The 20,507-nt window shown below is 31.1% G+C and overlaps 4 protein-coding genes and 1 long non-coding RNA gene across 6 annotated transcripts; 3 read left to right on the top strand and 2 right to left on the bottom strand.

The window, feature by feature from the left end:
- Positions 1–2,212: 2,212 nt before the first annotated feature.
- On the top strand, positions 2,213–3,513 carry LOC120575908 (FHA domain-containing protein FhaA). Its single transcript, XM_039826781.1, has one exon. It carries the CDS (start codon positions 2,290–2,292, stop codon positions 3,394–3,396), a length of 1,107 nt encoding a protein of 368 aa, XP_039682715.1. The 5' UTR covers positions 2,213–2,289; the 3' UTR covers positions 3,397–3,513.
- A 3,466-nt stretch (positions 3,514–6,979) lies between these two features.
- LOC112422582 (uncharacterized) lies at positions 6,980–8,097 on the top strand. Its single transcript, XR_003013023.2, has 4 exons — positions 6,980–7,020; positions 7,347–7,760; positions 7,850–7,913; positions 8,008–8,097. It is a non-coding gene; the product is annotated as an uncharacterized lncRNA (long non-coding RNA).
- Positions 8,098–9,434: 1,337 nt separating this feature from the next.
- On the bottom strand, positions 9,435–10,786 carry LOC112422579 (uncharacterized). The gene is made up of 2 exons (XM_024785759.2): positions 10,006–10,786; positions 9,435–9,914 (listed from the first exon to the last, which is right to left on the bottom strand). Exons 1-2 carry the CDS (start codon positions 10,751–10,753, stop codon positions 9,445–9,447), a joined length of 1,218 nt encoding a protein of 405 aa, XP_024641527.2. The 5' UTR covers positions 10,754–10,786; the 3' UTR covers positions 9,435–9,444.
- A 681-nt stretch (positions 10,787–11,467) lies between these two features.
- Positions 11,468–13,357, bottom strand: LOC120575756 (L10-interacting MYB domain-containing protein-like). Of its 2 annotated transcripts, none has more exons than XM_024785760.2 (2): positions 12,406–13,357; positions 11,468–12,336 (listed from the first exon to the last, which is right to left on the bottom strand). In XM_024785760.2, exons 1-2 carry the CDS (start codon positions 12,772–12,774, stop codon positions 11,977–11,979), a joined length of 729 nt encoding a protein of 242 aa, XP_024641528.2. In that variant the 5' UTR covers positions 12,775–13,357; the 3' UTR covers positions 11,468–11,976. The 2 variants fall into 2 exon arrangements, with proteins under 2 accessions (XP_024641528.2, XP_024641529.2); XM_024785761.2 differs by having other exon boundaries at positions 11,468–12,321; positions 12,406–13,167.
- Positions 13,358–18,744: 5,387 nt separating this feature from the next.
- LOC25496384 (metacaspase-1) lies at positions 18,745–19,921 on the top strand. The gene has a single exon (XM_013596700.3). It carries the CDS (start codon positions 18,787–18,789, stop codon positions 19,690–19,692), a length of 906 nt encoding a protein of 301 aa, XP_013452154.1. The 5' UTR covers positions 18,745–18,786; the 3' UTR covers positions 19,693–19,921.
- The last annotated feature ends 586 nt before the right edge of the window (positions 19,922–20,507 follow it).

Genomic DNA, 20,507 nt, shown 5'->3' with positions numbered 1-20,507 from the left:
AGAGTTATATGCATTAGCGCAGTAAAAAGACCGGATAGACGAACACATAAGTGCCCGGACGCTAGTATGTATAATTTTCTTTCTTATCTTCAGCAGAGTGTAAAACATTTCTATTTTTTTCTTTTGACGTCTAAAGCTTTCTTTTCTAATAAACAGCAAAAAGCAGTCTAAATACGTTTTCAATATTTTTTACTTTAAATCAGATTACGCATTAAATATTTATTTGGTAAAGCATTTACTATTTTTAACTTTTCCCTATATTCGTCAAAATAAACTTTTCCTTATATTATCCGCTACAAAACTTTTTCCCTATAATTTTTTTTTCCCTAAATTAACTATTCAATTAATGTATTTATTTTTAATCAGTATGCTAGAATTATTTGAAATCCCTTCAAAAAAATTAATTGAAATACTTTTGTCAACATTTTTTTTTTTGGAAAATCCAGTCAAAAAAGAAAAAGCGAATTGTAAAAGGTATGGCCAAAATTGGTAGTTACTAGCTAGTATTACTTTTAGTATTTATTTATCGTATTCTCACCGCCGACTGAGGTATACTCACGAGGGCTTTAGTTCTCACTTACGAATGTGGTGTATGTGTATATATTTGCAAAAAATAAACAATATTCATTTATTTAAATTGATAGAGTACATTGATACAATAGAAATTCGAAATCGCTAAAAAAAAAAGATGAATATGTGAATAAACTCACATCATCCATGTTAATTAATAACATAAAACGATAGAGTACATATGTCTACAAATATGACTATATTCAACCCACCGAAATACTCATGTTTTTGGATTTGCAACGTTGACGACGCAAAAGACATTAATAGAATTTGCACTTAATCAAAACTAATTTTTGAACCTGAATCAAATAAACACCGCACAAAGACGACAATTCGAAAACACATCGCACAAAAAAGGGAAATCAAAATAAACAAAGTTGTGCTAGGTGACGAAATCACAAAACAAACGTAAGCACGCTGAAAATATGTGAAAAATCACTAATTTAACTAAAAGAGAAAGAAAAACAATTCGATAGATCATGAAGAAAAAAGTTATGACGGCTAAAGTTTAGGAAAAGGAAAAGAGAGAGGATCATAAAAGTCATTGTATTGCTAAGGCTAAATTTATACATAAAAGTTACTTTTTTTAGGGAACATAAAAGTTACTTTTCTTTTTAAGGAACTTAAAAGTTACTTAAAATTGAGCAGTAGTAATTTTAAATTTATTTTATTCACACTTTGTCAAACCTAATGAATTTATTTATAAGTTTCAAATATTTTCTTGTCCCAAAAAATTATCAAATTTTTGTTTTACGTTCCCCGAAAAATTCTCACTTTTAACTCCATAAAAAATTATCTTGCAAACAAGATTTGTTCTTCTATTAAGGGAATATCTTTTTATTGAGATAACTATTTGTCTCGTGAGCCTCAGTTGCTGGACAATGCATTATTATATGTTACAGTTAGGGTTCGAATTTCGGACACCCCATTAATTCACTTTATAAGATGAATTCTAGCCATTACGTTGCTTGAAAAAAAAAAAAGAAAAAAAAAAACTATTTAGATTGGGAAATAGATAAATGCTAGGATTCCCACCGCTTCCCTTATTTAGTAAAACATTCTTTTACCACATTTTCAAAGTATCGTCCACACTGATTTTATATTATAAAAGAGAGTATTAGAGATTTAAAAAAAAAATTAATAAAGAGTATTAGAGATAATGTTTCTCACACTATTATTGTTATGTTCTTTTAATGACAAATATTAACTTTTTAATTGGTTTGTTAGTTTTTTTTTTTACCAGAACTTGAACTTTGAACCCATAACTTTTCAATCCATACCACAAACAAGTTAAACTACCCAACACTTAATTGTTAAGTAAAATATATATATATATATATATATATATATATATATATATATATATATATATCAGAAAAATCATTAACTAGGAAAGTTTCTTTTTCTTTTTTTAATGGAAAAATAGGGAAGTGCTAAACATACGTTCACACTCAACATTTATATTTTTGTTTTTAGAAAAATATGTATTTCTTTATTCATAAAAAAGATAAATAAATTTTGACCAAAAAAAAGAAGAGAAATAATGTAAAATTAATGCATTCCTTAGTCAAGAAGCAAAATTCATATACAAAAGAAATGAAATAACAAGGTTCATAAATTATATATATAGCTCCAGAAACTCCTTATAAATCCCAACTCGTACCAATTGAATAATTCATTCCTTTGTTTACCTTGTTATTTCTCCCCCATTTTGCTTTCATGGCGTCCTATGAGGTTGAAGTGAAGCTTTCCTCTGCCAACAACCTCAAGAACGTGAATTGGCGGAACGGTCCTAACCGCCCATACGCTGTTGTTTGGGTTGATCCATCACAAAAATGTTCCACCAACGTCGCCGAGTTTGGTGATACTCAACCAAATTGGGATGAGGAATTCCTCATCCCTTTGCCACCATCGGCAAACATCAACGATTACATCCTTTTCGTTGATGTTCTCCACTCAGAACCGAATGACAAGCCTCTTGTTATCGGCTCAGCTCAACTTTCACTCAATGAAGTCCAAATTGGTGATGGATCAGTCAACCGTACATTGAAGTTGAAGCGCCCTTCTGGACGCCCACAAGGAACGGTTGACATTAAAGTCCAAATAAAAAACAAAGGTTATCAGGCTCCTTATGGTGTCCCTCCTCCTTATGGTGTTCCTCAACCTTATGGTGTTCCTCCTCCTGCTCAACAACCTTATGGAACTCCATACGGTGCTCCTGCACCTGCACCGTATGGAAATTCATACGGTGGAGGTGTGAGTGTAACATATGGAAATCCATACAATACTACACCACCTCCTCTAGGCTACCCTGCACCTGCACCCACACCTGCACCGTATGCGTACGGTCAGGGCAGCCAGCAAGGCTATGGAAGTACACCATCTGTGAATGTGACTGTGGGAGGGGCTGTGGCACCGGAGAAGATCAATCTGATTGGCCAACCCAACTACGGCTACGGTCAACAAGGTAGTGGTTATGGACAACCTGCACCAACTGTCAATGTGACTGTGGGAGGGGCGGCACCGGAGAAGAATAGCGGCCAACCAAGCTATGGATATGGTCAAAGTGGTCAGCAAGGCTATGGTTCCAGCCAAAGTGTGCCTCCTGTGAATGTGAATGTGGGAAGGGAGGTGCAACAAGAGAAGAAAAGTAGCAAATTTGGTTTGGGAGCAGGTTTGGTTATGGGGGCTGTTGTGGGAGGAATTGGTGCCCTAGCATTGGAGAAAGGTATTGATCATGTAGAAGACCAGATTGCAGATCGTGCGGCTGAGAAAGTGGAGGTGAATGAGTACTATGAAGATTACTATGAAGAGGAGGAGTACTAAGGGATTATTTTCCATAAGATTTCGATGTAATTTCAATTTCGTCAAATAAAGCAAACTTGTTAGAATGAAATGTAACAATGAAAGTCAATGTTGAAGTTATTTTTAAATGAAATGAAATTTGAAGTTTAATAAAATGTATTGAATTTTAGTTTAAAATCTCCTTTTTGTTTTCTGCATAATTAATTTTTTTTTTATGTAAATAGGAAATATAATAATGAAGGAAAAAACTTACGTACAATTTCTTAGGTGCTTTTCGTATGGTTCTTAACTAAATTCATCATAATTTCCTTAAATCCATAATTTTCTCAAAGTTTGTTATCTCCAAAAGAGATGTATTTTTAGTTAAAAACCACACGAAAAGCATCCAAAGATTTGTACTAAGTTTTGTCCAATAATGAAATTCAAAATTTTAGTTATTATAAAGTGAAATGAAATTTGAAATTAAATAAAATTGATTCAATTTTATTAGGCTAAAATATGGTTTTAGTTCCTGTAAAAATGCCTCGTTTTGGTTTTAGTCTCTGTAAAAAAAAAAAAAATTTTGGTCCCTGCAAAAATTTTTGTTTTTTAAAAAGTCCCTAGGACTATTTTAAAAAACAAAAAGGGACTATTTTAGAAAACAAAAAATTTTGCAGGGACCTTTTTTAAAAACAAAATATTTTGCAAGAACCAAAAACTAAAAAATTGGTTCAGTTATAATGTGTCACGTATGCAAATCATCACAAAAGTGGGGTCAGAGACTATTTTCAAAAACAAAAAATTTTGCAAGGACCAGAAACAATTTTTTTTTATAGAAACTAAAACTAAAACGAGACATATTTACAGGGATTAAAACCATATTTTAGCCGTTATTTTTTTCTTAAAAAATATTAAAATTACCACGCATGTATATTTTGAATTAAAAAAATAATCAAAAAAGGGGAGACAAATTGGAAGTGACACATGAGTAGGTTAAGATCTGAAAATACTTTATATCATCAATTGTTATGTGTTTATGTTAGTGTTCTTTCTCAAAATTCATGTCTACATGTATATCTTCATGTTTATGTGCTCTTCTCCGAAAACTCGAATTTGAAAAACAGAAAGCTTATCTTCAATGATTGGTTGGTCCTAAACACAATTCATTTTCATCACGCTGTTTCAATAGATTCAACTTGCCAACAATCCATTGACTCTACTCTTGCATCTTTCCAAATAGATTTTAATTCAACGGCAGCGGTGTTAGGAAAGAAGGAAGAGGAAGAAAGAACAAGGACGAAAAGAAAGAAGAGAGAGTAGAGTGTCTTCCTTTTTTCTTTCCTTTTTCGATTTTTTTAATTCGAAATATACACGTATGGCAATTTTAATATTTTTTTAATTAAAAAAATTATACATGTGTAAAGCCATGCATGTTGATTCGGTCAAAATTGAGTGTTTAAAACCTTTTTTCTATAAAGTCTATTTAAATTTTTCTTATCATATCTATTCAAAGGATATTTAATAACTTAATGTTTTTTGTTTTTTTATAGAAAAAAATAGATATTTATTTTAAGGAAAATTGACTTGTTTGTCTACTTACTGTATTATAAAGATAATTCCTATGATTTTACCATTTTATCTCTAAGAAGGGCATTTTGTAACTCAGTTTTAGTAAATGTCTATTGATGGAGTATTTTATTTTGCTTATATTTTAAAAGGGAGGGAGTATGAATATTCCCTGAAAGGGTAGTCGCCACACACTAATGGTTGTAAACCACTAGTCATATATAATTGATTCATTGTCCTCAATCAACCTTTACTCTTAAGATCTTATAAGTGTTTTGCTACTTTCCTAATCTTTATTGCTTGCAAACTTTATATTTATAGTTGTTACATCAAATGATTTATTTTATTTTTATTCAAATAAGTCACTACTAGAAAATATACATTTAACATCAGGCTTTTCACATCAGTGGACAAATAACTGAGGGGAAAGATAACACGGTGGCATTTTCACATCAGTGGACAAAATAACTGAAGGAAAAGATAATTACGAAAGGTTTTTAACATCAGGGGAGTTATACATCTGAAGGGAAAAATTAAACACGGTGGCAGTTTTGTAAAATCGATGAAGTTTGCATCTTACCTCAATGGAAAAACACGTATACCTATACAATCCACATCTCATATCCACTCGTCGTGTGGGTACTCTCTTCTCATTACACACAAACCCTTAAAACTCAAATTCCCAAACTCACCATTGATTCCCTCTAACCATCACCTAAATTCCTTCAATTCCCTCTCACCACCATCGATTCATCATCGTTTCGCTCGCTTCACCACTGTTTCTTGATTCACTTCGAAACCCATTATCCCTTTCTCTCCATTTCTAGGGTTTTCATTCTCTGCTCCAATCTTCCCTGATCTAGATGGCGCAAAGGTAAAACTTCTTACTCCTTCATCATTTTAAATTTCTACAACGAAATTGTTTTTTTTTTTTTCTATATTTCTCTTTCGTTGTTTATTGTTCTAATGAGCTAGATTTAGAAATTGGGTTGTTTAAAATCGATTTTTTTTAATTTATTTATTAATATGTTACTAGGGTTAAGGAATGTGGTATAGAAAAGAAAAAATCTTTGGGTGTTGATGACGGTCATATTAGTTTATTAATATTTATTAATTAATTTTTTTATTATTTTCTCACTGATTCTCAAAAACCCTTTTTCTTCTCTCTCACATGTGAGTTTCTTCTTCCAATTGTTAGATCCAGTTTTATTATTTTAATTGATTCACTTATTAGATATAGATTTGTGATAATGTGTTTTATTTTTTCGATTAATTTTTGTCTTTGTTAGATACAAAGCAGTCAAAGAAGTCCTTGTTTAGTTCTGCAATGGACTACCCAACCCAAGTTTCTAACAATTTATACTATGTGTTTCACTTTTTTGGGTTGCCCTTTGTTGATGTTCATTTGTCTTTGAACTTGCGTTTCACCTGAAGCATTTGCAGCTTTTGCATTCGGACATAATCCATTCTCTTTTTCAAAACATGGTTATTGGTTGTTTTTAACTTGAGTTTCCTAGTTTGGATTGCTTACATATTGAAAGAAGCAATAATCCATTGCCAAGTTATTTTTTTCTTCAACCGACACAGATTGAGAACAATCAAAATTTAAGGAGTTAAAATTAACAAAGAATCAAATGCTTGATCTTTTTGTTTGCATGCGATAATATTCTGCCCTCCTTCACTAGAACTAGATTCTGGACCTGGTACACCATAGAGAAGTTTCCTGAATTTGTTGTCTCAACAGAGTTTTCGGGTTTAGATTTACATATTTGTTCTCTTGTATTCATATTGTTTGTCATCTTATTCTTTTTGGTTGGATCCCCATTTGTCTCAAGTCAAAGTTTGTTGTTACAGGGATGTGATTTTTTGGGCTATATCATATTTTTGATGCTCACCTCACAAATATGGAATAAATATTTTTACAAATCTTCAATGTTGCTTTGATGTTTTTTTTTTAAAGTACATCTTTTGTATTTTACTATTATATGAATTCTCAATTGTTTTTTGAACAAACTGAATTCTCAATCTAAACTTTGGAAATGGTTTAATTTGTTAACAGAGCTCACAAGCACATCTCTGCCATTGCTCAAAAAAATTAAGGTAATTACTAACCTGATTCTCGACAAGTAGTTTGATGTTGAGGTAATTGATGTTCAGATCATTTTGTCCATTATGTGCATCCTGTTGTTTTTGTCATATTCTTATTTGGAGTGGTTTGAAGCTATTGTTATATATTATTATATTGTTTATCTTTTTGAACTAGAATTGAAACAATACTACTATAGCAAACCAAACACAACAATAGAGAACCTATGGACCGTGCATGATGAAAATAGAGAATGCATATTGAACTAGAATTGAACCAAAAGGAAGTTATTCGTTAATTTAGTATGTGTTAATTTTCAGAACTTAGTCATGGATCGTAGGTGGATGAAAGCTTATCGGTTAAGTGCTGAGTATGATAATGGAGTGACTGAATTTCTACAGTTTGCTGAAAAGAATCTTCCAAACACTTAGGGACTTTTTCCATGTCCTTGTGTTTCTTGTGGGAACCCGGACCCAAAACTTAGCGAGGAAGAAATTAAGGGCCATCTAGTTTGGGTAGGGATTTGTCAAAATTATACCCAATGGATATGGCATGGTGAAACTATGATGACAAGTGTATCCCAACAATGAAGATCTTTGTACATTTGTTCATTTGTTCAAAGGATAATACATTGGTTGTTCATTTGTCAAAATTATACCCAATTAATCGTCATTTGTCCAAAGGATAATACATTGGTTGTTCTTTGTTCATTTAACAAAGATCTTGACACAACAATGAAGGAAATTGTTTCAGCGTAAGTGTATTTTTATGTTACATTTGTTATATTATAAATCCTATAACACTAAAGGATAGAACTTACTTTGATAATTTTTTTTAACCTAGTGCTCTGGAGGTTCATCAATTAGCAAACGGTAATAAAAAAAAGGTTTGTTGGCTTCGTCCTAAGGTATGTGTAGAAAAGATGGTTACATTATAGTGATTTATATATATATATATATATATATATATATTCACTATATAAAAATTAAATTCATTTGTAGGCAAGGATGCAACCTAACACAATTGATTGTGGATATTATGTGATGAAGAACATGCTATCGTCTCTGCTAATATTACTATCTCTTGGATGAAGGTATACCATATGTTTTCACCATATATATTTCCAAATTAAGATAGCTTGATATATCCTTATTGTTATTTTACTTATTTTAATCTATTGTACAAACTGTAGGTATTCAATGATACAACAACATTACGAGAAGATGAGCTGTATGCTTTGTGAAATGATTGGGCAACTTGTTTTCTTGAATTGTATGAAACTTAGGATTTACTAAGATATGCTTCAGTGTAATTTAGTACTGTTGGTCTGTTATTTTTAGTTGGGAGATTGTTGGCACTTGGAGAGAGAGCCCCTCCTTTTTTTTTTTTGTGTGTTTTGGTACTGCTAGTGACATAGAATGACTTGTTTTTTGTTTTGTGTATGAACCTTGTTTGTTGTGGTTGTTCCTTCTTGTTATCTGTTTGCTGGTGATCTAGACTCGTTGAAGGTTTTGTTTAATTTGATTCAGAAGTATGGTTGCAGTTTTGACTATTAAATTTTGTCAAATTCAAAGAAAAAAAGCCAGATTTTATTTGGTACTGTATTGGGCATAATCAGAAAATAAAATAAAAAATCATAATTCACATCGGCGTGCATCCAACAGATGTGAAACGTGTTCTAGAAAATTGGAATTCACATCGGGGCGCTTCGATGCCGATGTGAATTATGCCTATTTGACATCGGCTGCCTTTGTGAAACCGATGTGAAATCCTATGTTTTCGGACTATTAGCTCACATATCAAATCAGTTAGTTCGTACCAGATGTGGTTTGAGACATATCACAATCGTTCTTTGCCAGATGTGAAAAGTGAATGACATACAACCTCAGTCTTAGTTACATCGGTTGGTACCCGATGTGAAATGTCGATTTCAACTAATGTGAAATGTCATTTCTGTAGTATTGGTTTACAGCTGAAAACCTACATAGAGCTATAGTGTGTGTTTGGTATGGCGGTGGGGAGAATTGATTTTGGTTAAAAGTGAGTTGAATGTGAATTGATTTATGTTTGGATACACTTTATTAAAAGTGATTCATGTGGGTTGATGTTGTTTGGATAGTTTGAATCAAAATTGATTTTGAATGTGTAATGACTAAACTATCCTTTTAATTGTATTTAAAACTCATTCTCATTAAAAAATTATTTAAATTTATCATACATGAATTTTATTGGTTCCAAAATTAATTTTAAAATAATATTAATTTATGTTATTTTTAATATAATTTTTTATCAATTGGGTGATTTTTAATAAAATAATATAAACATAAAAAGATGTAAAACAAATGAGAAATTACACAATTGTAAACTAAAATATATTACAAATACATAATAGATAATATAAGTTCAAGTGCAATATAATATTGAAAATTATTACATTTTTAATTATTTAGCTTATACGCTATAATCTGATCGCGGATTGAGTTTCGAACATGATCCATCTCTGAAGAAGAAGCTACATTGAAACTTTGGGATTGATTCAAGTTAGTTGATCTATGATCATCATCATGGTGAATGACTGTATTTTCATCTTCATAAAGATTAAAATCAACATCCATTTCAGCACTCCTTCTAATAAAGTTGTGTATTGCCATTGTTGCGACAACTATATGAACTTGCGTCTCATATTTGAACTTAGGCATGCTACGCAGAATTGCAAATATATTCTTCCATACCCCAAAAGTTCTTTCAATTGTGCATCTTAAACTTGAGTGATAGTAATTGAATACTTCATTATGATTTTCGAACCCACTTGAACGTCTAAATTCAGAAAGATGATAACGTTCACATCTGTATGGACCAATGTACCCTATTGGTGTTGGATAACCAGAATCTACCAAATAATACTTACCTAAAAATAAATTAATTATTAAAATATGAAAATAAATTAATTATTGATGTAAAAAAATTAATCATATATAGTAAGGCAATATATAACATACCTTGAGGAGGATGCGGAAAGTTAAGGTTAGCAGTAGTAAGAGCTTTGTCAAAAACAAGGGCATCATGGGCAGTGCCTTCCCAACCAGCTAATATAAAAGTGAAACACATATTCCAATCACATACAGCCATAATATTTTGTGTTGGATATCCTTTTCTTCCAATAAACCTTGGTTGCTCACTTGCACTAACTACACATGACACATGTGTACCATCAATTGCTCCTATAACATTCTTAAAAAAAGGCCAATAACGTTGATCATTTTTAATTTTGGCATGACATTCACGAAACATAGGATCTTCGGGTTTAATATATTTGAAGGACAACTTAAGGCATGCATGAAGTACACGATAAAAATGTCTACTTACAGTCTCACCCGAATGTTGAAATCTTTCTTGAATCATTCTATTACCGACACCGTGGCCTACAACGACCAAAAACATTGCAACCATTTCTTCAACCCCCATATGTTTAGAAGACTTTAAATCATGTTCCACCAATTCATGGCAAAGTTTATGAAAAATATGTTTTTCCATTCGAAACATCTCATAACAACGAGTGGGATTCCCTTGCAATATTTCTTGAACCCATGCATGACCTGTGAGCTCACTAGTTCTACATGGCTCTTTGCATAAATATTTTGTTGCATACTCACCAAGTAGTGCAGCCAAAATATAGGATTCTTCAAATGTATCATCATCTTCTTCTTCTTGTGTATTGTGTTCCAATTGTTCCTTCCAAACATTCATTTTAATAAAGTGAACCTGTGTGTAAATGACAATATATAAACACACCATCCATTATGAAGTAAAGCAAATAAATCACAATATATAAACACTACCATCCATTGTATCCCATCTGTCAGTATAATACATGCACCAAAATACATGTGCATTGTATACCCTTGAGCCCATAATTATCTTGTTTGTAATTTAGTTAGTGAAGGAAGGTTACTGGTATTCGATGATCTAGTAACACGCGCACAGAACAAGAAAAAAGCACCTAGCTGCAGCTGTTAAGGACTTGAGGCTACCATATACCAAAATGGCAACAAACCTGAGAAGGCAACAGCAGAAAAAAGCATACACCAGCCTCAAAACTCCTAATCATTAAGGTTGTTATATATCAGATAAAATGAAGGTAATTAGTTCATAGGTTCCAACTAACATATAAGCATGATATACAAACATCAGCCTATCAAGCTCATATACTAACACTAGATTACTAGACAAACATAGATAAAGAGAAACAACTAAAATTTAAAATAGCTAGAATTTATTACCTGACACAGATAATAATTTTGTTGTAGTCCCAATCTTCAACACATCTACATAAAGTACATCCTTTTGCAGCTTAGCACAAACTAGTACACACTTGTCTGCCAGACATAATAGTTTCCATTACCATTTAATAATATAACCAATAAGTCATAAGACATATAAAAAATAACAGAGGCAACCATGTAACAAATTCACTTCATTCAAATTCACAAGGCATAATAGATAGGTTTTATATCACCATACTACTTGAGTTCTTAATACGGAATTTATAAAGGGAAATCCTAACACATAGTGCGACATAATAAAGATCTAAACACAAACTAAGCAACCAAATACATAAACTAAGAAACCAAATACATAAACTAAGTCCAAAAGCATAAGCTAAGTCCAAGACACATCATAAGCCAATTCTTGAGCCAATTTTTTTCCAAATCACGGCCTCATGAATAGAGTAGGGTTGAATGATGCAAATTTGAGCCAAATCAACCTTCTTTCCTCAAAACCCAGCAGTGATACAAACATCTCCCTAGCTGGCTTAAACATCATTAGGTTACAACACATTGTATGAAACTCTAAATCAGAAGTAACTGCCTCTATGGTTTGAATCTCAGCCATCACCTCACCAATAGATGCATTACTTATAGCCTCATTTCGCGACTTGCAAGTCTCCGCAATCACATTAACAGCCTCAGCTATTGACGTTGAAGGATGGCTTTTTTCTTTCCTTTCTGTTCAGCCCCAATAACTCTCTTTCTCTTTTGTCCACTACTTTGACTAACAGCTCCTTGTGATGTATTCAAGTTAATATTTCCAAAACCAGTTGCTGCTCCAATGCTTGCATCTTCACTATCACCCGAACCTTCTGCATCATCCAAGCCAACATTAATATCATCATTACCCAAGTTCTCATTAGGTAATACACCACTTGATGGTGCCCAAGCATGCTCTCCATTAGCCACTACATCCTTGAAAAGTGTGGTTAGTTGGTGAGCAAATGGAAGTCCCTTGTCTCTAAACTTTGCATATTGAGGATTTTCCTGCATATTCATAACCTAACATATAAAACTATGGTAAATATAAACATAAAAGTATCCTAAACAAGATATTTGTGATTCACATACCAATTCTTTCTTCTCCCACCACTCATCGGATGCATCAACGGTGTTCTTCTCAAAATTCCATCCTAATCCGGTAACTTTTCCAAACAAGTTATACCATACTTTCCATTCCTTTCTCAAGCTATCATACCTATTCTTCAATTGTACATTATCATAATTCAGTCCACTTTGTTCATCAAATTGGGAAACATTACCTTGCCATCCTTTCTTGGTAAAACAAGTACCATTTCGTTGACGTTTGGTAACTTGATCCAAACATGCCTTCACAAAGTACTCAGTGGCTTTAATATCCCTCCAACTGGCTTTGGAACTTTGACCCTCATTGTTAGTTGATGGGGGGTTAGCATAAACTTTCCTCTTAAATGAGTCCATAATACTATATACACAAAAGTATGATAAAAAAATGAAACAAACTATACATAAGGAACTTGATCAAACTGACACCAATATCCTTGTTCTGTGCATATGAAAATGATAACAGAAAAAAAAAATACTAGAAGAAGTTCTGTTACTTTGTGCTAAATGTAACTCTTTTTTGTAAATGTTGAAAAAGGTTTATCTAAGAATAAAAATGCATAAAAATTAGTAATGCAACAATGGGTTGAAGTTGTAAGTTGCTTTTCTTACATTATTTCATTCAAGTTCAATTACTTACCAAAAAAAATTCAAGTTCAATTACTTTAAACTCACACCAAGTAACTTTAAACAAAAACAATACACTCATTGCTCAAAACAGAACAACAGGAGAGAAAAAAAAAATAAACATGTCAATAATAATAGAACAGTCATCATAAACATATCAATAAGAAAATTATTTTCTTCTTTGAGACTATTTATCAAACACATACAATGCATTGATACAGGATGAAAAAATTAAGGTAAAATTTATAACAACTAGAGCAAATAGAGATAGAAATTAACAGTTTTGAAGCAAGAAAACAAAGCAATTTTTTTTTTTATGAATATGTATTTACCTTTAGGCCTTGGCAGAACAATGAAATGATTCTCATAAGTAGCTCATAAGCATCATATATAGGGGGAAAGCTGAAGGAATAAATTCATCCAACCAACACATCTACCATGAGTAATGAGATTAACCACAAAATCTGAAAAAATAGAGGAAAATCTGAAGAAAATTGAAAGCTTGGATTTGCAAAATCTTCCGAAGTAGCAGAAAATTTAAGGTTGAAGTGATGTGAAGTAATGAAAAGAAAGAAAACTGGGAGAAAGAAAAATTGAAGGCTTGAATTTAGGGGTAATTAGGTAAGTACATGTCCCTTGAGAAATTAAAGGTTGAAAAGTGGTTTTGATCTGCCGTAGAAGCTATGAATCTCAGCTTCATGAAAACTGAGTTTTGGAGACAAAAACGTGTTTCACAAAATTGCTTTTTCAGCTATCCAAACAGCATGAAAAGAGCAAAACGGTGTTTCAATAAAGCAACCCACGTTTTGAGGAGAAAAAAGTGGTGCCAAACACACACATAGTGTCTCAATTCATGTGAGTTTGATCTTTTTATATCAGGGTTAATAGTGTTTTTCACCCCTGTAATATAGGTCATTTCCGATTTTCGCTCTTATAAAATTTTTCGGAAAACACCCCTCCCCCATATGACTACATATTCGGGAAAAAAATATGACTTTTTTTTAAAAAATTTCGAATTTAACTTTTTTTTTTATTTTGAAAATTAAACTCTAGAATCTTAAAAAAAAAAAAAAAAAAAAAACTGAATTTCTTCTAAATTTTTAAAAAAATTGTATCCAGATTTTTAAAAATAAAACATTTTCCATAACTTTTTTTTGTAGAAAAAATTTTAAAACTATTTTTTTTTCTAGAAAAAAATATGACTTTTTTTTAAAACCTCAAATTTGTTTTTTCGAATTTTTTGTGATTTTTTAATATTTGAATTTAAAAAAAAAATGATATTTCAAAAAAATCTTATCGTTTTTTCTGATTTTTTTAATATTTGAAAAAAAAAAAACTCTTTTTTTTTTCGATTTTTAAATTTTATGGAAAAAAATCTGAATATTTTTCTTATTTTTTTTATTTTTGAAAATTAATTTTCAAATACTTTAAAAAATAAAATCTGATGTAGACAATTAATAATAAATAAAAAAAAAAAACCAAGTCAGCGCCACATATGCACATTTGATGAGTTGGATGGAGGAGGGAGGGGTGTTTTCCGAAAAAAAAAGTTTTACAACGATGCAAATCAAACTGAAAATTTTATAGGGTCGAAAATTGGAAATGACCTATATTACAGGGATGAAAAACACTATTAACCCTTTATATTATTACGTGAGACGGTGTATATTTGAACAGTAAAACTCCTAAAAATACATATGTTGTGTTTGATATGTTAAACGGTAAGTATTGAACATAATACAAGGCAGAACAACACAAGATATATGTTATGGTATTGAATAATTTTTTATCTTATACAATTTTTGTTGCATAAAAGGTTATTTTGGTATTTTAGACAACTTGTACTTGAAATAAAAATTTGTATAGTGATTTTGTGAGAGACAAGAATTTTAATTTTTATCATGTCTTTTGCCTTCAGTTTATAATATCCCTGAAATGTATCCTACATGATTTAGCCGATCAAACGCAATTCGATTGCGTTTTCAAGGCTACCAAGCTACTAATATGCTTTGGTGGGGTCTTGCTCCAATTGTTATAGATTTTGTTAAAGCTTTTGAAAATTTTGGTCTTGTCCGCCCTCCTCTTAATTTGTTTTCTCTTGTACTCAATATATTGATTTAGTTGTTTGCTCTCTTCCTTTGCTAAAAAAACGGAAATACTTGTTTTAATTTTATTTTATTTTATTATATCAAGTTTTTATGTTATAATCTATTTACGGAATTTTATCAGATTTTTTATCCGGATTTTTTTTCTTCAATTTTTCTCATATCAAACTACTAAATAATCTCTTATTTTCACTTTCTTTTCTTTCATCTATATTTTCTTTTTCAACCAAACAAATTGTACAGAGAGCACAAACTAACTTGTCTCGATTTATTTGTCTCAAAAATTAAAAGTTGTTTCTATGTTTTTCGAACACTAAATTGGATCTCACGAACCAGAGATTGTTGTGTACAGTAAACATTAATAGTTGTATACTTCCTCAAGTGATTATTTCCCTAGAAAACATCTTGTCTTGTAATAATTAACTTATAATTACGTGGACCGTGTTTTCTGCGTGTGGAAACAGGACCATACCATTAGCCAATACCTAATCCAACATTTATTTGTTATCTTCACATCTGATAATGCAGCGCACTGAGACTTCATCAAGGCATATCTCATGCCGTCAGTATTTAGAGAAAAAGAAAAAAAAAACACATTGAATAAATTTTTAAAACTTACACGAATTGTGCAAATTCCCCTCAAAGAAAGAATGATGCAGTTAAAAAAATAAATTCAACGGAAATATTATGCAAAATGTTAACAAATGTCTTTAGATTATTATTTAAGTATTAAAAAGTAGTATTTTTTTCAGTCATATTTATAAGCAATTTTTTTTTTTTTGGAAAAGATAAAATGATATATATTTACACCAAACACAATGCCTCTTTAGTTCAAGGCGTGTCAAAGAAGTGCAAAACGGAAACAATATTTGTTACAAGGTAGCAGAATAATAAAAAACAAAAGTAAGCATTTATAAGCAAATTTTACTTTTTCAGATTCATTAAATAATATTTAATGAATTTAAAAAAGAAAAAAGTTGCTTATAAATGTTACCGGACGAATTAAGACCCAAAGATTATTTTTTTAAAAAATCAATGAAAAAAGTGGGTTACCGATCCTCTATTGCAAGCTCTTTTGTACAGCACCTACAACCTCTTTACCTTTAATTGCTTGTGAAAAAAAAGAAAGAAAGAGGGGACCATAGTTTATCTCCAATTTTTAATACGCCTCCATTTTCAGTAAAGATATAATTAAACGGTTTTTTTTTTTATCATTTGTAAATTTGCACATATTAAAAAGTTTAAATATGTAAGTTTGTATTAAAATTTGTATATTTTATATTAAATAAATAATTTTTTGAAGTCATAATTGTAGTTTTTGAAAAAATATTGTTACTTTTAATTGTATTATAAGAAGTTTAAAATCGTAAGTTTATATTAAAATTTGTATATTTTATATTAAATATATAATATTTTAAGACATAATTGTTGTTCTTTGAAAAAATATTGTTACTTTTAATTGTAGTAACATGTGGAATATTACATTTTAAAAAGGTAAATTTCTGACCAATAAACTACTGGACAAAAAAACATGTGCAATATTATACATGAAAAAGTTCAAAATCAAGATTCCTGAAAAGTATGACCATTTCTAAAGTAAATACGTCAATTCGACATGTATTAGTATATTTAGTTATTAAATTAAAAACTAAATAAATTTTATTTTTTAAAATTATTTCCTATCATCTAAAAAAATATCATAATTAATTTATTTTAATAAGTTAAACTAACCGACTCAAATTGGTATCAGGAAACTCGAACCTAAGACATTGAATTTATAAATTAGTGTCATATTTTTTGTGTTTGGTTGTATGGTGGGGAGAATTGATTTTGATAGAATTGATTATGTAGAATTGATTTTGGTTAGAAGTAATTCCAACCAGAAGTGGTTTGTGTTTGGATACATTGATGTAAAAGTGAGTTTAACTATAAATATGTAAGTGAAACTCAATTCAATAATCAAAAGCTACAAATCCTAGCTTCAAGTAGAATCAATTTTGGAGACAGAATCAATTTTACTTATATATTTTGGTCAATTTTGGTCACTCTAGAAGTGGAATCAAACATACACTTTATCTTCTAATTTTATCCTTCACTTAAACCTTCTTTGAAAAAAAAAATCCCTCACTTAAACCTTTTTCTACCATTATATCCTTCTATTTTATCATTCTTTATAAATCAAAGAACTTAATTTACAAAATAATGGGATAAAACTCAATAAGTAGAAGATGGCGTACGCATTATAATAAAACAAATCTAAAAGAAATAAGTTAATCAGTACGTTGAGATTGTTTTCTTAAAAGGTAGTGATTATTATATTTAATTTAATTCAAAAGAATTATTATTATATTTTATCTTACATCCGAATAATGCCATATTCTTAACCCTCAAGCTACTACTTGCATTTTATTCCCCACCCAAGATGTTCTTTTCCCCAGTTAGGATTGAAACCAAACAAGCCTGCTCAAAGTTGACTGAACCACCCCTCACCAAAATCAATTGTCTAGAAAGGTGTACTCACCGGTCAACAATAGAATTACCATTATTTATTTGTTTTATTAGGGTTAATTAAGTTTTTAGTCCCTATAAATATTTAGAATTTTGTTTTTAGTTCCTACAAAATAAAATCACACTTTTTAGTCCTTATAAAATTTTCCATCAACATTTTTAGTTCTTATAAAATTTTTCATAAGCATTTTTAGTCCCTATAAAATTTTTCCATCAGCATTTTTAGTCCCTAAAATGCTTAAGGAAAATGTCACAGGGACTAAAAAGTGTGATTTTATTTTGTAGGGATTAAAAACAAAACTGTGAATATTTATAGGGACTAAAAACTTAATTAACCTTTTATTTATGAGTGAAATGTCATTATATGTATCTTTGAAATTGTATTATTTTTTTGAGATCATCTAATTTCATGTATATACTCAACAGGAAAAGATTTAACATAATGATATTGTGGGTTTATGAGATGATATGGACCTATGAACCATCATATTTACTTCTTCTTTTTTTTACTTTGTTTCTCTTGCATGCCAATTGATTTCATAAATAAAAATCTTTTTATCATTAATATCAATCAAATAATTACTAAAATAGTGTACAAACTCAAACCAGTGTATACATAAAACGAGACCGGGGGTAGGGTTGGATCAAAGATAAGGCCACCAAAATAATTGTCTTAAATTTCAACAAATATAAAAAATATTACTTCACAAAAAAGACCTCATATTTTTCAATTATCAAAACATAGGCAAAATAATGTTGAGAAGCTTTTTTGAAGGAGTAAAAAATGCTATTTTTTAAAATTAAAATTGATTAACTCACACATAGTGATCTTCACTCCACTTTTTTTGATCAAATCTTCACTGAACTTTGAGACATAGATTAATGAGTTAATGAATTTTTTATTAGTTGATTTATTTGCTTAGGTGAAATTTGATTCGATAGTTTGATTTTGCACCAATGAAAAGTCATCCATGTTAGTTAAATGGCAACTTTGTAATTAAACACAAAACTTTGGACTAAAATAAACCAATCTCCACTCTTACTCTTCACCTATAAAATCAATTTTAGACACCAAAGTTTCATCACATAATCACATTCTCAAATTCAACACAAACATAAAAAAATTAAAATGGCTTCACGCTATGAAGCTGAAGTGAAACTTTCATCAGCTTACAATCTCAAAAACGTGAACTGGCGTAACGGCTCAAACAAACCATATGGCGTCGTATGGATTGATCCAAAGAACAAATTCTCAACCAAAGTTGATGAAAATGGAGACACAGAAGCAAATTGGGACCAAACTCTCATAATCCCTTTACCACCTCAACCTATTGAAGATCTTACTCTTTACATCGACATCGTTCATGCCGGCTCGGAGCCAGACACCAAGCCACTCATCGGCTCAGCTCGGCTTAAATTAGTTGAAGTTCTAGATGATGTTGGGATCGGCGAGCGTGCCAGCCGATCCCTAACGTTGAAAAGACCATCAGGAAGACCACATGGGAAAGTTGATGTTAAAGTAATAATTAGAGAGCCAGGCTATCGTGGGTCGGGTGAGTACTACGCTCCTCCTTATGGTGTTCCTCCACCTCAGGCGTCGTCGAGGGATTATAATTATAATCCCTCTGCTCCTGGATATGGAAACCCTTATGGTGCACCGCCGCAGAATTATGGTTATTCTGCAGCGCCACCTGGAGGGTATCCTTATAATGCAGGGCCTCAAACTGCGCCACCTGGTGGTTATCCTTATAATGCGGGGCCTCAGACTACTGGGTATGAGCCAGGGTACGGGTCGTCATATGGACAAGGGAGTAGTTATGGGTATGGACAAGTGGAGGAAAAGAAGAAAAGTAAGTTTGGTGGGATGGGGACAGGATTGGCTGTGGGTGCAGTTGCTGGGGTGTTAGGTGGAGTTGCACTTGTGGAAGGTGCTGAGTATCTTGAGGATAAGATTGCTGATGATGCAGCTGATAAAGTTGAAGATGATCTTGGTTATGATGATGATGATGGTGGTTATGATGGTGATGATTTCTAGAGAATGAAAAGTTTGGAGATAAGTGTTTTTCTGCCAATAAAGGAAAAGATGAAAAAGAGATTATACTTTGAACATTAATTAAATTGTGTGTGAAATTTGCATATGTTGTCTGATTTCTCTAATTAAACCTTGCATTTGTTGGATTTTCTGTCATTTTTGTAGTTTATCTTTTCACAAATTTTTTATATGCGAAAAAGTTATATGAAGATCAAATTCACGTCATTTTCAATGAATTTTTCTTTATATTTAGTATGAAATTCATATATTAAACAATGGTGTTAATATTTTTTTTATGTTCCCTTATAGGAGTGGTATTCACGTTATTTTCTTAGCACTCTTTCTGACATTCATTTTTTTTTTTAGTAAAATTTATGTAAATACTGTATTTTGAAAATGTGTCCCGCCTAAATTTAAGAGAACCACGTTAGTTTCACTCAATAAAAAAGTAAGTGTTAAAAAATGTATTAACATTTTCTCTTTTACTAAAACTCGTATTTGGATCATTACGCCATATTGTGAGGTTCATTCGGCAATACCATTCACCTGATTAATGACGTGCTTGTACGTGATTTGTGTTGGTTCACATATACATTCACCTAAGTCCATAGTTTCAATTTTATTTTGTTGAATTATAATGAGAAAGGTGACTAGTTAATCAAGTGACTAAAATTCATATTCTTCTCCCTCTTATGAAGTGATTTAGATTCGATGCCTACAAGTTGAAGCAAGAAGGTTCAATTTTACCAATGACCTAAAACGCGTCGTTTTTAATAAAGATAAAAAAGAATTAAAGCTGAAAGGGACAAGAATTTTAT

Source organism: Medicago truncatula, chromosome 6 (genome assembly GCF_003473485.1).
Source record: "Medicago truncatula cultivar Jemalong A17 chromosome 6, MtrunA17r5.0-ANR, whole genome shotgun sequence".
Classification (NCBI taxonomy): Eukaryota; Viridiplantae; Streptophyta; class Magnoliopsida; order Fabales; family Fabaceae; genus Medicago; species Medicago truncatula.
This window is presented reverse-complemented; position numbering and strand designations above follow the sequence as displayed.

Excerpts from the sequence above, each read along its gene's own strand:
- LOC120575908 (XM_039826781.1), top strand. The coding sequence starts at position 2,290 with ATGGCGTCCTATGAGGTTGAAGTGAAGCTTTCCTCTGCCAACAACCTC.
- LOC120575756 (XM_024785760.2), bottom strand. The coding sequence starts at position 12,774 with ATGGACTCATTTAAGAGGAAAGTTTATGCTAACCCCCCATCAACTAAC. Across the intron at positions 12,337-12,405 it reads GGTGGGAGAAGAAAGAATTG|GTTATGAATATGCAGGAAAA; the intron begins GTATGTGAATCA and ends TTTATATGTTAG.
- LOC25496384 (XM_013596700.3), top strand. The coding sequence starts at position 18,787 with ATGGCTTCACGCTATGAAGCTGAAGTGAAACTTTCATCAGCTTACAAT.
- LOC112422579 (XM_024785759.2), bottom strand. The coding sequence starts at position 10,753 with ATGAATGTTTGGAAGGAACAATTGGAACACAATACACAAGAAGAAGAA. Across the intron at positions 9,915-10,005 it reads CTTTCCGCATCCTCCTCAAG|GTAAGTATTATTTGGTAGAT; the intron begins GTATGTTATATA and ends ATTTATTTTTAG.